General features: G+C 42.7%; 2 protein-coding genes across 11 annotated transcripts in view; one reads left to right on the top strand and one right to left on the bottom strand.

Moving 5' to 3' along the window:
* Positions 1–24,062, top strand: part of SGCG (sarcoglycan gamma) — a 165,650-nt gene that overhangs the window by 125,811 nt on the left and 15,777 nt on the right. For 5 of the 10 annotated variants that reach the window (XM_042981327.1, XM_042981674.1, XM_042981746.1 and 2 more), the window contains 2 exons: positions 2,366–2,489; positions 5,434–6,208. In XM_042981327.1, the coding sequence (XP_042837261.1) occupies positions 2,366–2,489; positions 5,434–5,607 (298 nt within the window). In that variant the 3' untranslated portion in view covers positions 5,608–6,208. Of the gene's footprint in view, positions 1–2,365; positions 2,490–5,433; positions 6,209–24,062 lie in introns of those variants that run through there. The other 5 variants (XR_006215724.1, XR_006215744.1, XR_006215721.1 and 2 more) reach the window with 3 other exon arrangements.
* SACS (sacsin molecular chaperone) overlaps positions 11,470–24,062 on the bottom strand; it is a 40,923-nt gene continuing 28,330 nt past the window's right edge. The window contains exon 9 of the mRNA XM_042981237.1: positions 11,470–23,790. Coding sequence (XP_042837171.1) covers positions 12,233–23,790 — 11,558 coding nt within the window. The 3' untranslated portion in view covers positions 11,470–12,232. The remainder of the gene's footprint in view (positions 23,791–24,062) is intronic.

A 24,062-nucleotide genomic window follows, 5' to 3' on the forward strand; every position in this document is an offset into this window, starting at 1 on the left:
TGGACTTAATGGGAGCCTGAAAGGGCTTGAAATCAAAACATTATCCATACATTTCAATAACTTTTCCCCTTTGTTTGGTACTAACATGACATGAGCAAGAAATATTATAATCAGATGTGATTGACCAGTTACATGCCCTAAACTCAAAAATGAATACGGGTCAAAGTTTGGGAAGTTACTGAATTCTGTGTGTCTTTACTTAAAAAGGAACACAGCTTAAAACTCACCTGCTTTAACAATCACATTATCTTAATTAATTGTATTTTTATAACCCGAATTGTGTGTGAGCATGTTTGTGTATTTACACACACAGCTTATTTACTTAGTGTATTTCTGGAGCAGTGTTCAAAACTTTTTGTTCCTCGTGTAAGTCACGAGTAAATATGTTTTTTGAATGTTTATTTATTTGAGAGAGTGGGGGAGGGGCAGAGAGAGAGACTCCCAAGCAGGCTCTGGGCTGTCAGTGCAAAGCCCAGCACGGGGCTCGATCCCACAAACTATGAGATTATGACCTGAGCTGAAATCAAGAGCCGGACACTCAACCGACAGCCACCCAGGCACCCCCGGCCATGAGTAAATGTTTATATGTTCATATTTGAAGAACGGGCTCGATATCTAACCGGCAAACTAAAATATAACAAAAGAGAAAAAAACAAGTTCTTTTATATCTGACTGTTGCTCAGTGTGTTTTTGGAAATGTGTACTTCAGAGCTGTCTAATCACAGCCTTTTTTGGTAAAATGTGTCTTAACTTGTGCTGAACTGATACATTTTATCTGCAAGGTTAGAAGTGATGCAAAGGGGAAGAAATTTGCTATTCCAGAAACACCATATTATAACCTGGCTAAGAACTAGTGATTGGTCCTGTTGGAGTCATTTTGTGGTTTGATGACTGATCTTGAAACACACTTGCCTTCACTAGGGTCTTCAAGATCACCAGTGGTTTGCCTGAAAGGGACCAGACCTCTGCAAGTTGCTTCCATGCTTTTCTCCCTTCCTTTCCTTCCCCATCCCCCCTCCCTTTCTTTCTATCAATCCAGGCAGGAAAAATGTAGATAATTAGCAGATGGCAAAGTGGCAAAATGGGCAGGCGATCCACAGACCAAATCATCTGGATATATCTAAGTGTTACCCCATAACCTAAGCTTAACATAATTTGACCAATAAATTCCATACATATCTCTTAAGTGTTTTCTTGTACTCAATGTAAATATAAATTTCAAAATACATAACATCAAATTTTTCATATTGAGATGTACATAAAAAAAAAAACGAACCTTTGTTTTCTGTAACAAAGAGTGGTAGACAAAAAACTTGCCAACTGAAGGTAGCAGTTCCTCTGAGTCAAAGGTCTATGGGGTAAATATTCAATCAGTTCAAATGAGAATTAACAATCTAGATACTTCTGTCCTCTGGAGCTGCTCCCTTTGTCTCCCCTGCCCATGCCTACCCTAATCTTACCCTGCCGTGGGTGGATGACAGACCTGTACCCTGTATCCTGTTCCACTTCTTACTGATCTTTAAACATTTCAGTCAAATCAGCCTTCCAGACTTTGGGGTTGGGTTGCCTTAGGTTGGGTTGGGCGTTGCCTTGGGTTGAACCTTTCAAGTGATGATGGTGTGCCATCTGGTGGAAATTTAGTGTTTTTTCAGGCAGAGGCAAATGGAATTTCTCTGATCCGTATATTCCCGGCTCTGTATCTATGTTTGACTTAGTCCCAAGGAGATTCTGATAGATTTTACAAAAACAAAGCCAGCTGAGGCCAGCCTCCATCCTGCCAGTATATCAACTCTACCAGTTCATTTCTTTCCCAAAAGAAATCTTTGCATTTGTAACCCTCCTAAGCTTTAAAAAAAAAAAAAAAAAAGCAAACAAAACCTCAAGGCTAAACATGCATTCTATTTTATGAACAGGTGGCAAATGAACATGTTATCCTTCCTTAAATCTGTCTTTTTCCCCAAACAAGTTTGAGTTTTCACTAAAAAGAAAGCTTTACAGAGTTTTCACAAGTAGCATTTTCTTTTGGTGTGTAATATGCAGGGTGTTTAACCCTGCCATCTGAAACTACTACGTAGGGGTAGGGCTGTCTAATGTTTTATCCATTTTTAGAGGATACTGATTTCGTAGACTCTCACTGATGGGAAGTTAATTTCCTTACTGAAACTAACACATTATTTCTGGATTGGTCAATAAGGCGTATACACTCTAGTGGCATTCAAGCACGACACGATGGTGCTTTATACTTTATTAGTTATATTTTCATGCAACGCCATTCAGTCAGTGAGGGATTCCTGGGGAATTATTTTTAATACTGTTTTTTTTTTTTTTTGTTTGTGTGTTTGTTTGTTTCTTTACCTCATTTCAGATTAGAGTCTCCCACACGGAGTCTAAGCATGGATGCCCCAAAGGGTGTTCATATTAAAGCTCATGCTGGGAAAATCGAGGCCCTTTCTCAAATGGATATCGTTTTCCAAAGTAGTGATGGAATGGTGAGTTCAGTGCGCCAGCTCCTGTTGTGTATTTCCTGGTGATCCTCACATCCATTAAGGTATCGTTAAATTTATGGCCGTCTGTAAACCGACTGAAAAGAAGGCAAGAGACAATCGTGCATTTCAAGAAGAGCCAAGAACGGTTAGAGTTATTCTGTACTGGATCCAGACAGTATTCTTTGCCTGGTATCTGTGCTGTCCAGTCTCTTGTTATTTTCATCTGGGAAAGAATACTGCAGATTTTCCGAGCCACTTCCTGTGGATGCAGCTTCTCTCAATATGGCGGTCACTGGGAGCTCCCCATAAATGACAGCCACCAGCGCGTATTGCCTAGAGCGCTATGCTTTCTTGCACCAAATTAAGTTTGCGTGCAAGTTAAATGTGAAAAATTAGAGCTTTAAAAGCCACAAGAAGGATGACATCTGGAACTTCAAGTCTGGGAATAAAACGTCACCGACACAAGCCAAAGTTCATAACAAAGCAGTAGAGCGCTTGCTACTCAATATTGACTGTCCTAGTACCAGATCAGTTCGCAGGTTACCTGTTTGAGTTCGGGGAAGTTAACAGGCCTCTCCGGACCTGGACCTGTCTTCTCATTTGTCAAGTAGGGAAAATAATACTTGCTTAACTAAGTCACAGACGATACCAATGTGATAATATGGGTGACAACATTTTTAAATTATGTTAATTTAATATTAACAGGAAGGGACACTAGTAGCAAACGTAGACCATGAGAGGTGGCCCATGTGTGTGGACAGGACCTGTCCGACGGCAGCCTGCCAGGAGAATAGAACAGTCATCTGGTGAAGCCCCTTCAAGTTGTAACTTAAAACGTTATGATGTCAGGAGCAGATAGATGCAAACATGAGAAGTCAAGAATTCTGGTATCTCATTACCACATCGTAATGTGACCACATACTTCAACTGTATGACCTTGACAAAATACATACCGATTTTAATTTTGAAATAATGTCACTTGTTTCCATCAATGAGGTCATATTTATAATTGCATACAGCCTGACTCATAATTGAAGTTGCTATCCCTTCTTACTGGGAGCTAGCTCCAAGTGAGGAGATGTCTGGCCTCCCACAAGATATATTCCCGTAAAGCCCAACGAAGATGAGCAAGGAACTGGTATGCGGACTACTAAGTGACTAGAGTTTGCTAGAAGAGCAGGAAAAAAATAACTAGAAAAGAAACATCACCAAGTAACCATAAGAAAGGAGAGCAGACAGAACCCAAAGCACTGGACAACAGCATGAGTAGGTTCCACGTTTAAAAACAATACAGTCCACATTTCCCTTCTTTTCCTCTGACCGTGTCCCAGACCACAAGGCAAAGCTTTGCTTCTAATACTGTTCCACCCACTACTTCACACAGGAGTGGCCAACTTCCCGAGAGTACAGACTGCACGCATCAGTTTATGTATATATATGATCGGAGTCCGTGAGGGCACCCGGATGGCTCAGTCGGTTGAGCGTCCGACTCTTGGTTTCAGCTCAGGTCATGATCTCACGGTTATGAGTTCGAGCCCAGCACTGGGCCCTGCACTGCCAGTGCGGAGCCTGCTTGCGATTCTGTCTCCCTCCCTTCATGCTCCTCCCGCGCTCGCACGCTCTCTCTCTCTCTCACACAAATTAAATAAACTTAAAATTTTTTAAAAGTTAAAAAAATAAGGGGCGCCTGGGTGGCTCAGTCGGTTGAGCGTCCGACTTGAGCTCAGGTCACGATCTCGCGGTCTGTGAGTTCGAGCCCCGCGTCGGGCTCTGGGCTGAGGGCTCAGAGCCTGGAGCCTGCTTTCGATTCTGTGTCTCCCTCTCTCTCTGCCCCTCCTCCATTCATGCTCTGTCTCTCTCTGTCTCAAAAATAAATAAAACGTTAAAAAAAAAAATTAAAAAAGTTAAAAAAATAAGATTGGAGTTTGTAGATAAGAGTATGTAAATAAAGAAGAGTCCAGCCTTGTTTGCAAGGAAGAACATTGAGCCTGCCTGCGACACACCTTAATTCCCGCTAACAAGCGAGCGCCCTGGAGTGGGTGAGATTTGGCTACTCGGTGAGAGGGTTCTTCTTTCTTCGTTCCCAGAATTTCAAACGTCAACTAATGACCATTTGTTTACATTTCAGTTTCAACTAGAATGGGAGCGAAAACCCCAATAGCTTTTACTCACTTTCAGTTGGCGTTAATCTGTGTGTCTGCTGTTCCTCCACGCCTACGAGAAGGCAGCACAGTTTCAAATATTTTAGAAACTAGGGAAATGGTTGGTGGCTAATCGGATGAATGTAATTGCCTCTTCTAGGAAAACAAAATCAACAGAAATCCCAACATTCACAGGTAAAAATTGTGAAGGGACGCCTGGGTGGCTCAGTGGGTTAAGCGTCCGACTTTGGCTCAGGTCATGATCTCATGGCTTATGAGTTCGAGCCCCGCATCTGGCTCAGTGCTGACAGCTCAGAGCCTGGAGCCTGCTTCAGATTCTCTCTCTCTCTCTCTCTCTCTCTCTGTCTCTCTCTGTCTCTCTCTGTCTCCCTCTCTCTCTCTCAACAAAAAATAAATATTAGGGGCTCCTGGGTGGCTCAGTTGGTTCAGCGTCTGACTTTGGCTCAGGTCATGATCTCCCAGTTTGTGGGTTCGAGCCCCACGTCAGGCTCCATGCTGACCGCTCAGAGCCTTGGAGCTTGCTTCGGATTCTGTGTCTCCCTCTCTTTCCGCCCCTCCCCTTCTCGTGCTTTGTCTCTCTCTCTCTCTCAAAAATAAACATTAAAAATTTTTTTAAAGAAAGAAAATCTGATCATATAATGATCATATAAGACTTAAGTCCCGTGCCTCATTTCATTTTCTATGCAGAGAAAAAACTAACCTGTTTGGAGCATTTGGAGATACGAGTTTCATGCTGTCCCACTCATCCTACTGGACCACTTCATCTCTTGTTTTCTCCCAAACAGCTCGTGCTTGACGCTGAGACCGTGTGTTTACCCAAGTTGGTTCAGGGGACTCAGGGCTCTGCCGGCAGCTCACAAGAACTCTATGAAATCTGTGTGTGTCCAGATGGGAAGCTTTACCTGTCCGTGGCTGGCGCGGGTACGACGTGCCACGAAAGCAGTCACGTCTGCCTCTAAACCACCTGCATCTTCCACCGAACGCCTGCCTCATGTCCGTGAGCTTTACGGTACTGACCTCAAGCCTTCACACTGAGCAACTTAACATCCTATAAAACCGAGATGGTGGATGGGAAGTCGGAGGACGGAAAAACGTGCCAACGGAAGTAGGATGCAACTACGCGCTCTCAGAACGGTGTGTACTTATGAGACACAGACGTCTAGCAACAGCAAACAAGGAAATGTTTATCCCACTACATTTATTTTCATCAGAACCGCTGTGACTTTTCCTTTTCTTTCTTGTAGATAATCTACAGTGAAAGATTGAATTGCTGTGTGGAATTAACTTAGGCTGTTCAGTTGTGAATATCTAATTCCCCACGGAAACAGCATTGGTCTAAATGCCCCCAAAGTTCAATGTGGTCCCGTTATATCACTCAAACCCACACACTCATTTTAACGCACAACGTGTCAGGTCTCACGAGAAAATCTTCAGGTTTTAAGGGGACTTAGGTGGATCTGATTTTCAACATGTAGTCAAGGGAATAAATTCTACAAAATCAATCATGTTTTCTTTATGCATAGTCAACAAGCAATAAAAATCAACCTACATTTTCACAAACTTCAGTTTGTCTTTTATGTCCTCTAATCCTCTCTCTGGCATTCTGAGGTAGGTATCATTTTCCCCCAAGTTCCTGGTGATTAAAAAAAGGTTCAGCTTGGGGCGCCTGGGTGGCTCAGTCGGTTGGGTGTCCGACTTCAGCTCAGGTCACGATCTCACGGTCCGTGAGTTTGAGCCCCGCGTCGGGCTCTGGGCTGACGGCTCAGAGCGTGGAGCCTGCTTCCGATTCTGTGTCTCCCTCTCTCTCTGCCCCTCCCCTGTTCATGCTCTGTGTCTCTCTGTCTCAAAAATAAATAAACGTGAAAAAAAATTAAAAAAAAAAAAAAAAGGTTCAGCTAGGACAAGTCAGAAGGTCATATAATAGCCGGTGAAACGAAACCGAAACGTGAGCCTACATGTCAACGGCTGTTCTCGCTTCAAAAAACTCTGGCATATTGTCTCATTCCATCCAAACACCAACTACATGGTAACTGTGTAAATGGGATGATACTCATTTGACAAGTGAAGTAACCAAAGTCCAAAGGGGTTTTGTCGCCCACCAGGATCAGAGAGCCAGGAGGGGGTGGAACTCATAACTGCCCAGCCTGTGTATTTACTTCTGACACAACAGTAACGGACTGGCTGCTCCTTAGACTCTCTTCATTTTTGAAAATATGTTTAATACCAATGGGTTGCACATGCCACTGTAGAAATCAAACAGGACACACTGAGCCTGTGAAAACGGGCTAGCTTTGTGTGAATGAATCGCTCGCTCATTTTGTTAAATGCCGGTCGTCACAGAGTGGTGGCTTTTTGGTTTTTTAATGTTTTGTATTGTTTTGTTTCGTTTTTGTGTTTTACCAGTTGCTGTAATTAGAATCTCCAAGTAGCACAAGACGTGGTAGGACCAACAGCATTGTAACTTCCTATTTATAGGATTTGTAACTATAAACACCAGTTCAGGTTCATTTTCTGCAGTCTCAGAACGGAAAGCAGAAAAGGGAACCCTGTTTTTAATATGTTAACAAGGTGTTCATCCAACAGTGTAGCCCACTTACAACAAATCCTGGATTGTCAAATTGCTATGTGCGTAAGAACTGGAAAGTACAGGGGCGCCTGGGTGGCTCCGTCGGTTAAGCGTCCGACTTCCGCTCAGGTCACGATCTCGTGGTCTGTGAGTTCGAGCCCCGCGTCGGGCTCTGGGCTGACGGCTCAGAGCCTGGAGCCTGCTTCCGATTCTGTGTCTCCCTCTCTCTGACCCTCCCCCGTTCATGCTTTGTCTCTCTCTGTCTCAAAAATAAATAAACGTTAAAAAAAAAATGGAAAGTACAGAGTGAAAATTACATGTGTCCTGGTTAAGAGCAAACTTGACTAGGGCCGCCTGGGTAGCTCAGTCGGTTGAGCATCCAACTGTTGATTTTGGCTTAGGTCATGATCCCAGAGTCATGGGATCCAGCCCGGAGTCAGGCTCCACACTGAGCTGGATTCTCCTTCTCTTTCTGCCCCTTTCCCCCATTTGCTCGCCGTCTCTAAAAAACAAAACAAAACAAAACAAAAACAAAAAACACAATCTCCAGTTTCATAGGGGATGGGTGTTTTTAGATTTTAAATTGGTATTTCACCTTTTTCCATTTAGTTAAGTCCTGATTTTTTTAAGTTAATGTCTGCTTTCTTGTGACGACATTCCTACTGTCACGGTAAATAGTGTTGCCTTTGTTTTGTTTTGTCATATGCTCTCCTGCTCCCTGTTTGTGCAAAACAAATGTCTTCAAGCTCGGTTGATGCAAGGTCAAGAAAAAGAATCAAGGAGAAAGTATGGGGGATAGAACCCTTTGAAAAAAAGACATAAATTAGGTGTTTTTTTGCTCTTTTGCTATCTGGAATCATCATGAAAGAAATTTTTATGGGTGGCTGCATTCTCCAGAGTGGTAAGGAATTTATCCTTGCTTAGAATCAAAGCTTTTAGATAGGCAGTATTCTCAGATGTATTACATACACCTTTTTGAACACGTCAATGCAGTGTAATTTAAATTTTCATTAAAGGTGTAAGATCATGACGATGACCATCCCTAACGGACATACCTGATGAGTTATGTGCGCTGATACTCCTGTATACCAAGTGGTTGTATGTAGACCATTGTTGATACGTGACCTCAAAAATAGCCCCTCTTTTTCCATTTCCAAGCCAGCTGAGTGGACACGAGTCAGAGAGGTGAAGAGCAAAATGTTAGCTTTCATAGTAGAAACAATTTGATTTGCAGCAAGGTGGCCTGGCCTCCCTAAGCCTTGACAGCTGCGCATCACAGGAAGCTCTCCCAAGCCCGGCAGGACTGTGGGCCCCTGCCTTCGGTAGCTCGCCATGCCCAGGCCAGACGGAGGCACCTGTTCTGAAGGCAGCCACGTTCCAGGTAAGAGGAAGGGGTGAGCTACACGTGCACGAGTCCTTCCGGCCCATCCGCCCACCAGGTTCATCTCGGCCAGCCCCTCACACTAAGGCCGTTAGGCGGTGTGAGCTTTAGTTTTTTGCCCCTTCCTTCCCCCGAACGCTTCCTACTCAGTGGTAGCAGTTTGCCCTACGTTAGGTTCCACTTCAGACTTGCTGTGGTTTCAAAACCAAACAAACGCTTGTTATCAGGTAGAACAGGTGGCTCAGAGGGCGGCGCTAAGGAAAAATCCATTTTTTACCGTGGAGACAGTGCAACTTCGATTTTGTCCTCTTAGATCCCAGCTTTGTGGTCAGAGTATATGAGGGTATTTCCCGAGCCGCTTACCCACCATGAGAGAAAGAATATGCATTTTAAACACATAATTCTTATTTTTAAATAAAATCTTATGCTGGCTTTAGCATAGAGTAGACTGGGCTCTCAGTGCAAACAGACAATTCTCACCGGTCTGTGCAATCCGACAGCCAGGTTGGAACGCGGGCCTTCACGCCTCCAACACCTGCCCTAACGCCTGCGCACAATGCTGAGGGGCTGTTGAATGAGTGAATGAATGAATGGCACTACTTTCAGCCATATCTGCTCAATGGAAAAAGCTCTGGAAGCCGAAGGGTGAGGACGGTCCACGGCAGACTGTCTCGGCTTGAGCCCCGCCTGGGGGGGTTGGCCGCCTGTGGTGTCCCCCTGCCCTCTGGATTGCACGCTCGCCAGCCCCCACAATCACGGTCACTTCCCGGAAATAGAGGTCTTCACGTATGTGTATCCGTGCACCTTCTGGTCCTGGGTTCTCAGGTAGAACCCTGCTTAACGCATGACTGATTAAAACCTGTAATTGGTCTTTTCTCCCAGCACTACAAATTTTAACCTTGAGATCTGCAGAACGTCTTTAGTAGGGAAGATGTCCATGGGCACTGACGGGAGAGAATCCCACACACCTGCCTATCAGACCCGTGAACCCCTCTTTATGAAAACGATTTGTACATTTTGCCAGCATCATCCTTGGGCTCTCGGCGTCCCCCCCCCCCCCACTCTCCCCACTGCCTTGGAAACTATCTGGTCTGCGGGGGGGTCTCCCTGAGTTCCCCGTGGACGCTGTGAACAGCTCAGCCTGCAGGGGGCGCTTCCCTCCCCACCCCCACCCCCCCCCCCACCCCCTTTGGCAGCGAAGAACCAGCCCACTCCTTCCCGGACTGCAGCTGCTGCACACGCAGGCCCAGTTTCCATTTTCCAAAAGGAGGAAAAGCAAAATAGGGGGAAAGCAAAAATAAGAAAATACAAAAATTAGTTCACGTCAAAAATTCCCTAACCCTGAATGTCAAAGTCCAAAAAGCTCCAAAAATCTGAACACTTTGCAAATGCGTCTGCTGCAAACTACTGGTGGCAAGATCTGACCTAACTTAAGGTGAGGTTATTTATCACGTCTGCGCGTTCAGCTTAGTGTGAGTGTCCATCGGTTTCCCGGCAGGAATTTAATGTGTTTAAGAGCGCTACCCACCCCTGATGGGAATGCTCGTATTAACTTTCTAAAATCTGATTTCTGAAATAGATTTGGATCCAAGGGTTTTATATAAGGGATTATGAACCTTGTTTAAAAAAATAAGTATAGAAAAAGAACCCCAACTAACCTCAACTAGCATAATGGCCAGACAAGGTTTTCTGTGTAAATTTCAATATCAAAAAACAGTAAAATATGTTCCAAGTGCTAAGTGTGAGTTTCAAAGGAGCAAGCTCTTCTCAAGACAGTTCCAGACAGCTAGCGATCCAGAATTTGCTAAACCCCAGAACAGTAAACTCTTAGCTCTGGTCTACCTAGCCTTGAAGACCTGTGCCTCAGGTATTAATGATGAACATTTTCTGTTAGGGCTCAAGTGTAAATTAGCCCCAGACATGCGGCCCTCTGCTGGGGCAAGGTAAATATCAATTCGGCCTCCACCTATGGAAGAACCGTATTTACTGGGTCTACTTCCGAAGATACATATGTATATATGTATATACACCCATACTGTATATGTCAGCTAATCATATTCCCTAAAAAGGAAAAATGAAGTCTTAACAAAACCAATGAGCACCTAATAAACTCAGTATATATCAAGTACTTTATATTCAATCATAAAAAGCCTACTAAAATGCTAATATAAAATGTAATAAAAAATTCTATCCTAAACATTTCCAACAAACATACATATATGCACATATCAAAAACTTTATATAGGAAGGTACTAAGTTTGCTTTTCAGGAAATACCAGTTACAATAATTTCATATGTACATTTGCTTTATTAAAAGTATGGCACTTAATATAATAGCAGAAGTAATTACATAGCTTCACATCCAGAAGCAATACAATAGTGGAGGCACAAACATTCCCTATTCCCAATAAAAGTAAAAAAGTTTGAATATGTTCCATAAGCCCTTAATTGCATAAAATATTATATTTAGCATCATCTACAGCCAGCACACTTGTATAAACTAATAATTATCATTACCTCTCTTTTACATTCTGCCAAAGAAATATGCCAAAGTGAATACAATATAGGAGGACACTCAAGCATGAGAAAAATCAAATGTCAATTCCGAATCATTCATGGGGAAAATGCAATAAACTGTCACAAGCTACTGGACATTGTCACAAGGATTTCACACTGATTTTTTAACGTCCTCAAAAGTAAAATCCAAGAAACCCCACTAAGTGCCATGTGGAAAGAAAAGCTTTGTTTTAAATGCAGCACCTTTAGACAACAAAAGATTGCATCCTGTTCAGTCGCGCTATATAAATTATGATATTTGTGGAAAATATGTACAAACAGAAAGCGAATGTTCTAACAGTTGACAAATGTCGTTTTGGCACGCAGTTCTTGGACGCGATATTGACATCTGGTGATAAGAACTGCCGCCATTTTGAGTTTTCCAAACATCATCTTCACGAGATAAGGAGCCTGTAAACAGAAGGTGTAAAAAACCACTTAAAAGAAAGATGTAAAGTGCACTCAGTGCACCCTAAGGAGTACTATGTGCATACTCTTAATCAAGTAATATTCAGGATTAAAATACTGTACCATTTTTTAAATGTACTATTTACGATGTAAAATTGCAACAAATTCATAATCAGATCCAGCTGATAATGATGCATCCAAAAGAGGATCTAATTAAAGAAACGATCAGCTCCAAAGACTTGATTCCCCTTATTTGTTTAAACCAGTGATATGTCCAGTGTTTCATAAGCTCCTTCAAAAATACCGCGTTAAAAACACAAAAGATACCTCCATCCTGATCACGGACACACACAGACTCGCATCGAACAAACCGCTAAGCTTTGGTTACATAAAGTGCAGTTCAATAATGTGCCATCCGAGCCATTCAAATACATCTAGCAATTCTGCAGCTCACCACCTTCAAAATAATTTTCTTTTAAGGTCGGCCAAGGTCCTCTGTTGATATGCACGTTAACAACGACTCCAAAGTTCTTCCCAAACAACCTGCAATGTGCTTTACCATTCTTAAATAACTAACTGGCAATGAAGCCTAAGGACGTACAGCATTCATATTTGTGCTACAACACAGTCAAGGTCTGGCTCTGCTTTTTTTTTTTTTTTTCCTTTAAATACCTCACACCTTCTGTTGTATAAAATTTTCAAGTTTTATGATGATACAGGCGGTACATTCCATCACCCTCATAGCAACCTCAGAAGTGAACCTGTCGTTTGGGATCTGCGGGAAAGGAAGCAGATCAGGGTATCTTGTTTTTAAACTGTCTACGCCATAGGCCTCCAGCGTGTGGACATCATTCGTCAGCCCTTCAAGCTGCTGACTGTACTCCTCTATTTTCTGTGCGAGTGCGGTGGGCTTTACATCTTTATCGGACTTCCCTCTCACAGCGTAGTCAGCGGCGATCAAAGCTAACTTGGTAGAGAGGTGACATTTGAAGCACACCCATTCATTGGCGTTTTTATGAAGGTCATTCCTGGCAGCTGAAAAATTTGCTCTGGCCTGTCTTAACCATCTACGTGCTTCAACCGGATTGCCAACTGACTTGAAAGTGGGAGGGACAAAGAACCTCTGAGAGTAAGTCTGTCCAGCTGAAGGTGTGCTTTTTTCTTTATTTTGTTGTTGCCTTTCAGATTTATGGCTCGTTGCTTCTTGATTCCATGAAGTATAAAATCTTTGAAACGAGTACTTCTCTGACTGAAATCGGGATGCTGAGGTTGAAAATGTTCGCCTTGAGGCTCTGTCTGCATTTTGATCTAGAAAAGCCTGCTTCTCTAGCCTGTTGATTTCGTTCTGCAAATGTTTAAAAACTTCATTAGCAATGTCATGATTCTCTGGATTTTTGTCAGGGTGCCATTTCAAATACAACCGCCTAATAATCTTTTTCCTTTCCGATTCTGGAAGCTTCCAAGCTTGCTCCACCACTGATGTCACTTCTTTTAAAATTTCTGGTAAAGAATTCACCTTGAGCTTTTTGGGGGATGGATGCTTCGAGGATGAGGTCTTTTGGCTCTCTCTGCCGGAGAAAAGAGGAGGAATGGTTCGTAGACCAGGGGCTAGGAACTCGGTAGGGCTGGTCGGTGTAGAAGGGGCACTGTCTCTGCTTTGAGAGCTTTCTTCGGGCCTTGAAAACTTATAGAGATCGAGAGAGCTAACTATTTTATATTCACTGTAACCAATATCAATCTGATAGATCTTTCCCAGAAAACTAGAATTATCAGCATCTTCTCTTTCAACCTCTTGTACAATAATTGCATACGTATACGTTGGCTGGTACGATCCATAGATATCACCACCTTCAGCATCAACAAGGTACCCAACGTATTCTCCCGGGTAAAAAACATTCATTGGATCCATAAGCAGAGTATAATGGATTTCAGCAGGTATTGGAGTGCCAGGCATCGGAAGTTCAAGTTTCGATGGTTCAGAAGAGTCGTATTTTACTCCTAAACTGTCAAGTTTCTCACTGATCCTGTAAATATCATTGCAACCTAGCATAGCAATTAAATACGAAGTGTCAGAGATCAGATTGTCCGTCGCAGACTTCAGCGTCATTGCCAATGCTAACAGGAAGTTAATGTCCTTGCTGTCTGAATGCTGTATGTATAGCAGAATGACCGCGTTGCCAAATCTCTTCAAAAAAGCGAAAGTTTCACTTCTGCTGTGGGGAATAGGGTTAAAACCTTTAACTCTTAGTGTGGTTTGAAGCTTTTCAAAACAGGACACTTTCAATCCTTCTCTTAGGGCTTTGCAAAGTCTTATGGCTTTTTCTTCATTGGCCAGGAAAGCATTATCATTTTCATGCTTCATAATTCTAATCAGTCCTGTGATGAACTGTTCCGAAGACAAGAGTAGCTGCAATCTTCCCTGAAGAGAACACAATGCTCCAAACTGACAAACTTTGGGAGTCTCCTCGTCTAGCTGTTCTTCAAGTATACTGCTCAGTAAACGAGGTCTAAGTTTTTGAGGAAAGAGCATTATCAATTTAGTGTGAAAGCCATGGTCCTTCCCTAGGTAGCACTGGCTAAGGTCAACCAACATCTGCACGCCGATATTCCCCTGGATTCTACTTTTGTAATGTGGCGCGTCATCAAACACTAAGATGCTCGACTTCACCAGTCTGCCATCCTGACTTGGAAGGTACAGCGCGAGGTCTCGGACGTTCTCGAGATCACCCCTCACCTTGACCGAATCATTTTGCAGACTCTTGAACAAGCCGGACACTACTCTCTTAACCGTGCGCATTTCATTAGGATCTAACTGTTTTCCTTCAGAATTTTTGAATATGCGGCTCAACACTTCAACATATTGCTTGGTTGAAATAATATCTTCAGTACCTAGGTGTTTGAACAACTGGTGAAACGTGCCAAGTTCTAAAGGCAGCTTGTACAAGTAAGGTTTAAAATCGGATTCGTATTCTAGATTTATCACTACCTCCTCAGGCTTCAGGAGTTTCCAACCATCTTCCACCATTACAAAAGCAACACCCCGCAGCTGAAACCGAAACTCCCTTTTTTCTGCACTGAGAAATTCATATATGCTCCTTAAGACCTTTGCTCTAGTTTTTACCATCTCTTCATCCAATGTTGTTATGTTGCATATGTTTCTGCAGTTATTAATGACCTTATCAAGAGGAGGATCCAGGTTAACATTAAGCATACTTAAAACTTGTTCGAGCTGTTCCTGCGGACCAAGGTCACTACCTTCTTGTTCTCTGATGCTCAAGGGTGTGGCCTTCTCTGGAAGAATAGGGCAGGATGTCCATAAGAGCTGGAGCACATCACACTGCTTGAATTTGGGGTTTACTTGTGCTCCATTGAACTTTATGAGAGGAAGCGTTCCATTGACCTCTTGATATTGAGGATGAAACCTAATGAACTCTGCAGGGGCCCGCTCAGGACACAAGAACGGTATTAGAGAAAGTTCTTTCAGAAAATTGCCAGATAACAAATCCATTCGTTCTTGGAATATGTGATGGAGAAGGATATCAACTGTATTTTGCAGTGTTTCCTTAGACCAGTTTTCTGTATTAGCTCTCACGCTGATTTCCTTAGCAAACTGCAGCAACTGTTGCTGAGATAGGATGTACTTTAGTCCAATGTTTCTCAAGAATTCCACCCAGGAGGTCATAAAGGTGGCTTGATTTTTGGGCTTTATAAGCTGCTCCAATTTTTTAAAGAAGTCCTTAGGAATAAACAATTTTTCGGGAAGCATAACTTCAAAAACTCGCACCGTTCTATCATAAAAATGTTTCGCTTGCTTTAGTCGACTGTTCGCATCGTGGATTATCAGTAAACTTTCCAGTTTTTCAAAAAGTTGTTCCTTGATCTCTGACAGTTCCTCAATACTTGACAGCCTATTCTTCAGATAGATCAGGTGCTCCAATTTTGCATCGTAAGAGAGATTTTCAATTTTGGGTAAGAGGTGCTTCAAATATACCTCAAGATCATCTACAGGTACACAGCCAAGCAACTCATAGAGTTCTTTTAGGTGTATTTTTTCTTCAAGAAATGCAGATGACGACGACTGTGTCCATTTTTCCACTTCAGCTGAAGGAATACTTTTTGTGAGTACATAGCATGTTCCGAATTTTGCGATGCTCATGTAGCGACCACTGATGGATTTGTAGCATGGAAGTGACTTTAAAATTTTTATGTCGTCTTGGGACATCAAGTGACTGAGATTGCAGTTGAAATACATCAGAAGTGCTTCAAAGTCATTTTCTACTAATTTTTCGGTTCTAAAGGTTGATGTTTGAACCATATAATGTACGGCCTTTAAAATGCTTGTGGGGCTCTCTATGTTTGCAGTGTGACGGGACAACAGAGGAACAAATGCACTGTCTTTGGAGCAGATTTTGTTCAAAGCAAGCTGGATACAGCCAGCTTTCATGAGCGCATGAAAGACTTTATCGCTCTGGGCATTTGGAAAAACTGCAATGTGCATGAGACTCAGAGGAAGCAGAACATCACCTTCAGGGACTACAAGCTGGTTGGCTGAAACGGTGAACTTTGTTCCTGGAAGCAACGCCCAGTCTTTTAGGGTATCGACAACAATGTCAAATGTTGGTTGTGTTTCTTCTTGATCTTCTTTCACGTTTACAGCCTCGCTGATAAAATGCCACGTGTTCTTAAGCCAAGACTCACTTGCAAAATTGTCCTTCCACTTGGTACAATTTTTGGTCTTATACTCACGAGGCAACACAGAGGATAACAAATCAGCGAAGCTGGAGATGTCAAACACTTTTGCAACCTTACAGTTCAATAAAATATTACTGTATTTCAAATATAACGTATTCATGAACAAGTCTTTGCGGGATGGAATCAACTCATGGTACGTTGTTAGAAACTTGGGTCGTTTTGCATCAAAAGTCTGCAAAACACTGTCCAGTGTAATGAGAAGGGGCAGTCCCTCCACTTCAATCTCATTTTCTTCTGCGTCCTTGAAACAATAATCCACTAAAAGTTTCAAACTATGAAAAAGCTTTAGGTTAGTCTGCTGGAGACGACAAGGCAGCTTCCCAATGTGGCAATTAGTGTCAGGAGAAGAAAAGGTCATTAAAAAAGATCTAACATCAGCAGGGGTGACGTAACTAACAGGGATATCCGCATCTATAAGGCAGTGGTACAGATTGGCAGTTTCATCACAGTTATAAACCAAGTTGAAACCGATTTCTAAAAGGAGGTGTTTCAGTCTATAGACGTTCTCTGCCACCGTCTTGCGGGTCGTGATGTTATAATCTGCATTCTTCAGGTGTTGCAATTCATCCTGCAGTAAGTTGTCAAAAAACGGTCTGGTTTTATTTGAAGTAGACATATTAATCCAAGTAATTATAACCGCAGAGTGTAAATCCGAGCCATCGATATTTGGAGCCCGTACAACAGGTAAAAGGCGTTTCATGTCTTCGTGAATGCAGCTGTAAAGTGCTTTCACTAGACAATATAAATCTGGTTGTAGGTCAAGCCTGTTAACTGGGAAAAACGATAAAAACTTCTTTAAAGTATCCTTCACCACATGAATCGGTGTGTTCTGCAAAACCGACAGTGTTGGGTCAGAACCAGGGAAATAGCGCTTTTTTAGCTGGATTAGCAATTCAACATATGCAGGAGCTATTAATGCTGTCATTAAACTGTTATTCCAGTCACTGCGAACGCCAACTCCATTATCGTCCCGCCACAGATTTCTTCTGGCTGAATCTAGAGCAAAATGGCCGTTCACGTGGAACGGCAATCCCGTCTCTAAAGAGAGGGGCAAGAAACAGAAGGCCCTGTGGGGTTTTTTGTAGTTGTGAGTAATGCAGGCAGCTACTCCGCCTCGTGGAAAGAGAGTAATATCTTGGTTCTTGTGAGCCGATATAACGCTCTTAGACACTTTTTCCATACTTGAAAAACCCGATCTATTACAAATTAGCCACGTAGTAAGATTTCCTTCGGAGTCTTCAGTGTCCATAGTATAGGTTATCTGTTGGACTGGTATGTCTTTGAGCTGTCTCTTTTTCGTAACACTATCGATTACAGATGCGTGAAACTGTTTTCTTTTCAGTCTGTCCCCGTCGGTGATTTTGCCCTTTACAGAATACAGCACATTCAGGGCTCCAGTACCTTTGTCTATTTCACAAATAGAAATCTTTTCCATGTGATTAAGAAACATTAAAAGTTCTGCCCCATCTGACCGCAATTTGTCCAAAAGGTTCTGGACCATTCTGTCTGACGACGGAACTGAAGAAATTTCCGAAACTTTTGCCATTTCTGCGTTACGAAGAGGAAATCTAAACATTGTGCAATTATCCAATTTAAAGTGGGTTCCCAAGTAAAGATCCAGGACATCTGAGAACTGTGTCCTAAAATCTGCATCCAAATCTCTAAACATGCGTCCAGGACTAACGGATGTGGCTCCTGGTGCGTATCTGGCATGAGGATCAAAGATACACAGGATGTCATTGCCAGAAATGAAAGAAGGGCAGTCGGTAATATGATACACAGAATTGAACCCTATTCCGTACTGCCCAGTTTTACAGGGATTTCCTTCTTTGGTGCCTTTTCCAAGGTTCTGAATTCCCCTGACGTCATCCTCCGTGAAAGGTTGGTTGTTGTACACACAGAGCGCTGGCCCTTGCAGGGGGGCCCACTTATCATCAAATATTCTGTCAACTGGATGCTGTCTAGGATCAAACACAAAACAGATTTCTGTGGCCTTTGCATCATCGGCATTCTGAAGAAGTTCTTTCAACATTTCCTTTTCTGAAGGATAGGCGTTAAGGATACTCTTGATTCTGCTGGTCAGCTTCTCTTTCTGCCCAAATTCCGTGCCAAGTGTCGTGAAACAGATGTTGGAGGCGTACCTCTCCAAGGCTTTGTGTCGCTTTGGGACGGCTCCTAGTTTCACAGCTACTTCCCTGGGTATATCAGCATGACAGTATTTCACGGTGGTGTCCTTAACTTTTATCCAGGGACAATCGTTGTAGCATAAAGATTTAGCAGGGAGAAGCTTAAGATTAGTATCTGGCAGTAATATTTTGCCATAATTTTTCTCACAAAATTCTTGTTTCTTTTCTCTAATGAGACTCCATATTCCTTCACTAATTATTCGCCGGCAAAGCTGAAAATTCTCTTCTGTTATTTGCTTTGTTCCTTTCTCCTGATCAATAGATTCCAAAACAAGGGCAAAGTCCTCAACAGTAAATGACTGCCGCACGCCCACACTTTCGAAAAGCTCACGGAAATTGTTTTTGTATTTATTAGGCAGCTGATAAAGGTAGGGTGCTGCCTCGAAATTCAAGTGAAAAGACACTTTTTCTGAGTCCACATATGCATTCTCAACTAGAATGAAGCTAAAGGGCTTTAACTTTTCAACAATTGACATCTTAGTGGCCTCATTTTGCATCATTGCATCATGAAGGTATTTGTAGCAAGCATTGGTGATGTTCTCCTGGTACAATGTTATCCCGTCGTCAACTGACTTTGCAACTTCTTTCAGCTGGTTCACAACCAGATCAACTGTCGGCTTCCTCAGTAATCCCAAAAACTCCTTAACAGCCAGTGACACCGAACCACACCCCCTGAAGGAATGTGAGTTTTCATTTAGAATTGGTTGCAGGAGACAAACTATATCTTGGTGCTCAGCCGTGTAAAGATCAGTCGCTGCGAACATGGTTTCGGGCTTAAAACTGTTACCTTTCCAGTCCAAAGAAAATCCTGCCGGCTTTGTCAGAAACGGAAGGAAGGGGATTGTCTGATATTTTGCAGCAAAATCCTTTGCCCTGGGATCCCTGATTTTCAGCTTTTCATCAATGAGACTTAACAGGATGCTGCTTCTCAGACAAGCGGCAGCGTGATCGCTTTTATTGATTTCAGCCACTGACCGTGCACGTTCTAGCATGTCGTCCCACAGAATGTCGTCTTTGGCCATGCCCAACTGAACCAGCTTAATCAGAATAATAGGATTAAGATAATCCTGAGTGGAGCCATAAGGAAAGCGTCCATCTTTAATATCAAACAGCTTGGCGACGCGTCCTTCAGGGTGGATTAGCCTTGATGGCAACACCAGAGGATGCCCCTGCAAAGAGCAAGGGATACATGGGGTAACACGAAGAATTCCTGAGAACTCATCAATTTTCTCATTTAGAACAAAGTTCATTAAGGGATCTCGGAGCTCTGCTTCGATTTCCTGGATATTTGGGAAAAACACTTCAGAAAAAAACTGCTTCTCTGAAAAGGTATTTTCAAGCAGTATCTGTTTGCAGCCAGCTTCTTCAAATCCTGCTTTTACTGAAGAAGGAAGTTCAACAGCACAGAGGTTCTTTGACCCGGTCTTCTTGAGGTATTTCAAAAATATCTTGAAGGCTGCTGGGCCCACATCTTTTCTTTTAAGTATAGAGTCATCCAGAAATCTCACGTTCTTCATGGAAACCCACGTAGATCCGTCAGAGAAGACTTTGGTCAGCTCTTTCCCTTTTCCATGAGCTATATCTTCATAAAATCCTTGGCAAATGACAGAAAAATCATCATGGACTAATTCAGGATCAGGCCACACCGAGTAGTAAGTATAATCCATTAGCTCCCCATTAGTAGCCAGGTCGCGTAGGACGCTGAGGGCCTCCAAGTAAGCCCGCACAATAACGTGCCTCATGAAGGTGGCATTCCATCGTCCTTTCGTGTCTGTCTTCCAGATTTCTTTTCTGTTTGAAGTAACTGCAAAACACCCATTGATGTGAACCGGCAATCCTGTTTTTATTCGTAAGGGTAAATAGCAAAACACTTCTCCCATGTGTGGCTTCACAGCCCACTTCTGGTCCTGGATTTCGGACAGCAGAACCCCCACGGCCCCACAGGGAACCAGCCCTAGTCTTCGCCCACTTTCATTCAGGGAAAACTTTAGAGCCTCTCCTGTGTCCATGCAGGTGCATATCAGCCATGTGGTACACTCTACTGTTTTTTGAGGCAACTCATCTGACGGCTTTTTCGACTGGCCAGACTTAGCCATCTCGAAGAGAGCCGTTAGGTCATCCTCTGGACCTCTGAAAAGCGGTGACTGCAAATCAGCAATCCTCCTGAACACATGGTGAAATTCTTCAACTGTGACCTGAAGAATGCAAGACGACTTGGGGGCATCGGCAGGAAGCTTTTTATTACTGCTGCTGCAACTCTTCATGAGCCTAGAAGCTTCTTTTAAAACACTTAAGACAGGGGCACTCACTGCTTTGGAAGAGCAGGGGCTTTTCTTAATGATCACCGTATCCTGTGCCAAGCTGGGATTGCTCTCCTCGATTTTCAAGTACTTCAAGTACATGGAGTTCACACTCTGAGTGAAAATGATAAGCCTGTGACCACAGAGACTAAATTCATCCACAAGAGAGTAAATATCTGCCGTATTGTAGCAGGTACTACTAACTTCACTCACTTTGGCTTCCTGTTGCGTTCTAAAGGACAGTCGGAAAAGAGTTCCATCGTAGCTGTAAGGGGCTTCTACGGTCAGAGGTAACCGACAGCCAAATACGTCTATAAACGGTTTGAACTGATTGGGAAATTTCCGAAGTCTTTTCTGCTGTTTACTCCAATTAATCTTGATCCCAGGATTAGATTTGTCTTTAATGTGCTTACTGATGTGGTTTATGTTCGGATCGAACATTATCATGAATTCTCGACTCATAATGATGGGAATGTCGGTGATATGGTACACGGAATTAAATCCCAGACCAAATTTTCCAACTTTGTCAACCTCTTCCCTCTTCAAAGATTCTCCTAACCTAGTTATGTTCACAAAATCTGAATCGGAGAATTGAGAATTATTGAATGACCACAGAGCAGGTCCATGGCAAGCCGCCATCCCCGGGTCTAGAAGATTCTCTCGAATGTCCATATTTCTTCGCATATCAATCATGAAACTGCATTCTGTTGCATTTGCGTCATCGGCGTTTTGGAGCAGTTCTTTAAAAATATCTGACACTGATGGGTATTCTTCCAGAATATTTTTAATTCTTACAGTAAGCGGTTCTCTCTGACCTGACTGCTCAAATCCCATGTTCTCAGGATTGATCAGTCTTGTGCTGAGGCATGGAACTTTCAACCATTCTGCAGTCTTCATGGGTATGTCCTCGTGTACCAGAATGATTGGCTCCACCGAATCTTCCAGTAGATCATTGAGGTCATCAACTTTGATGTCACAGTAACAGCATTCATGAATTGGCTTCATGACAAGTTTAGAAGGGTTTTTGCTGTGATGTATAGGAACTGGTGTGTTGGGACTGGCTGGAATCTGATTGCTATACAGCCACCTGATGATATTCAACATAAGATGGAGATTTTGCTTGCTTTCCTGATCGCTGAGATCTTGGTCACTTTTGAGATACACCTTCTGAATGACTACGGAAATATGATCCGACGTCAACTCCTCTATCGAACCACATTCCTTAAACAGTTGGTGGAATCTTGCCATGGTTTTAGGCACACCGTGCAAATAGGGCTGAAGATCAAGATCATGGAATGGTTTTATCACAGCCTGGGCGAGGGGACAAAATTTCTTGCCGGTCCAAACCCACGGAAATTGTAAGGCCCTGAAAGCATCCTTCCCTTCATTTAAATGATCATGCATGAAGCCGTAAATTTCCAGCAAAATATGTTGAAACTGATAGTAGTCCTCATCACTAAAGGTTTTCGAAGTATACCAATCAACAACAATTTTAAAGTGTTTTAAGACCGCACTGATGCTAGGTTCTGTGAAGATGCCCAAAGCTTTTTCCAAGTTCACATGGACGCTCTCAACAAGAGGAAGTGACGAGCCAACCAGGATTGCATGGGCTACATCGCACATATCTGGTGGGGCACAGAGGTCGCAGACATCTCCCTTCCAGACTAACGAGCCTGGATAGTTTGGTGGCCTTTCCTTGCAAGCCGGGACCCATTTTATTTTCTTCAGGGTCATCTTTCCTTCGGATGACTGCAACAGCGTATGATTCTTGTTTAAAACAAGTAAGAGTGTTTTGGCTTTCTTTACAAGAACCTCCTGATTTGGACAAGAACTGACCTGTAAGGCTTCGATTTTTTTTGCCACTTGCACAACATCAGCTTCTTCGAGGCTGGCTTCGTTTTTTAAACCAATCTGTCTCAAAGAGTGCAGGATATCTGGTGAGGTAAAAGCTGCGGGTGGGAAACAGGTTTCTTCTTCACTATAAAAGAGATCCTTTAGTACTTCTAGATCAGGATCAAAGAGTTCGCCGGCTGACACCATCCGATCCTGCGAAATCTGAATGAATTTTAATGGCCTTAACCAATCAAGCACATTCGGATTCTCGTTTTTAAGGGAGGACAGATTCTCAAGGGTCCATAACATAAGGTGTGTCAACTCATCGTGTGAATAAAATTCATTTTCAATATCTTTTAAGATGAGCTTGAAGCAACTGGTGGTCTTTAACTTCTCTATCTTCAACATGTTTGCCAAGCGAATGGTAGCTTCGTCACTACTGTCTATGACTGAGAGAGAGAGTCGCAGATCCGGTGGAAGTTTGGCGGTATGGTGCAAGACCTTACAGCCTTTTAGTTTTGTATACGAGGAAATGCCCTGACCAGATAAGTGGTTAATCCGCTTGAATATTGGCAACTCCTGAATTATTCTTTTCTCTTTTTCACTGCTATCAGTTAAGGTAGCTAAAAACTTCCTCAGGGCATCTTTGTGCGTGGGAAGTAGCGAAGCTATCTGATTACACAATTTCTGCAGCGGCATCTTCTCCATTACCTGCAGCACAGCACTTGGTAACGGCGAGTGAATGTATTTCTTAACAAGTGGATGCTGTATGGAGGCATCTAATTTCTTAAGGACAATCCCTCCAAGTTTCTGTACGATATCTGCTAAAAATTCAGGAAGCTGTGCTTCGGATTCATCATCTAAAATGACTAACGATGGAGTCCTGAGTCTAATGAGCTCCACGCACGCCTGACCATCTTCTAGTGTAGTTCTGGGGATAAGTGGCATCTCATCAAATAGAGTCAAATCCTCTGAAAAATGTATATAGAGATTCTTCCAAACCATTTTAAGCCAAGAAACAGATGGGTGATTTTTGTCTTCATCAGATGGATACCACTGAACAATCAACTCTCGGCCAGGCCAGAATGTATTCATTACTTCTTTGATAAGACGTGCAAATCGTTCTGGATTTAGAAGCTGCAGCTGGGTACACGGTCTTCCTGTAAATCATACACAGAGATGTTATAAATACATACAACCCTACTCTAACTTGTCTAGCCTTCTAGTCTTACAGATTACGTAGTACTACGAAGCCATTTTTAGAAGGTTTAAGGACACTGTAAAAATGCGAACATTCAGCATAACTGGGCTAAAATAAGTTTTAAGTAACGACAGAGAATCTGCATATGCGCTTGTATTTATGGGAGAAGTGATTCTCTTTGGAGAGTGCTTATTTTAAATCAATCCATAAAATGCATTTACATGCATTTTT

The sequence above is a fragment of the Panthera tigris genome, chromosome A1 (genome assembly GCF_018350195.1).
Source record: "Panthera tigris isolate Pti1 chromosome A1, P.tigris_Pti1_mat1.1, whole genome shotgun sequence".
NCBI lineage: Eukaryota > Metazoa > Chordata > Mammalia > Carnivora > Felidae > Panthera > Panthera tigris.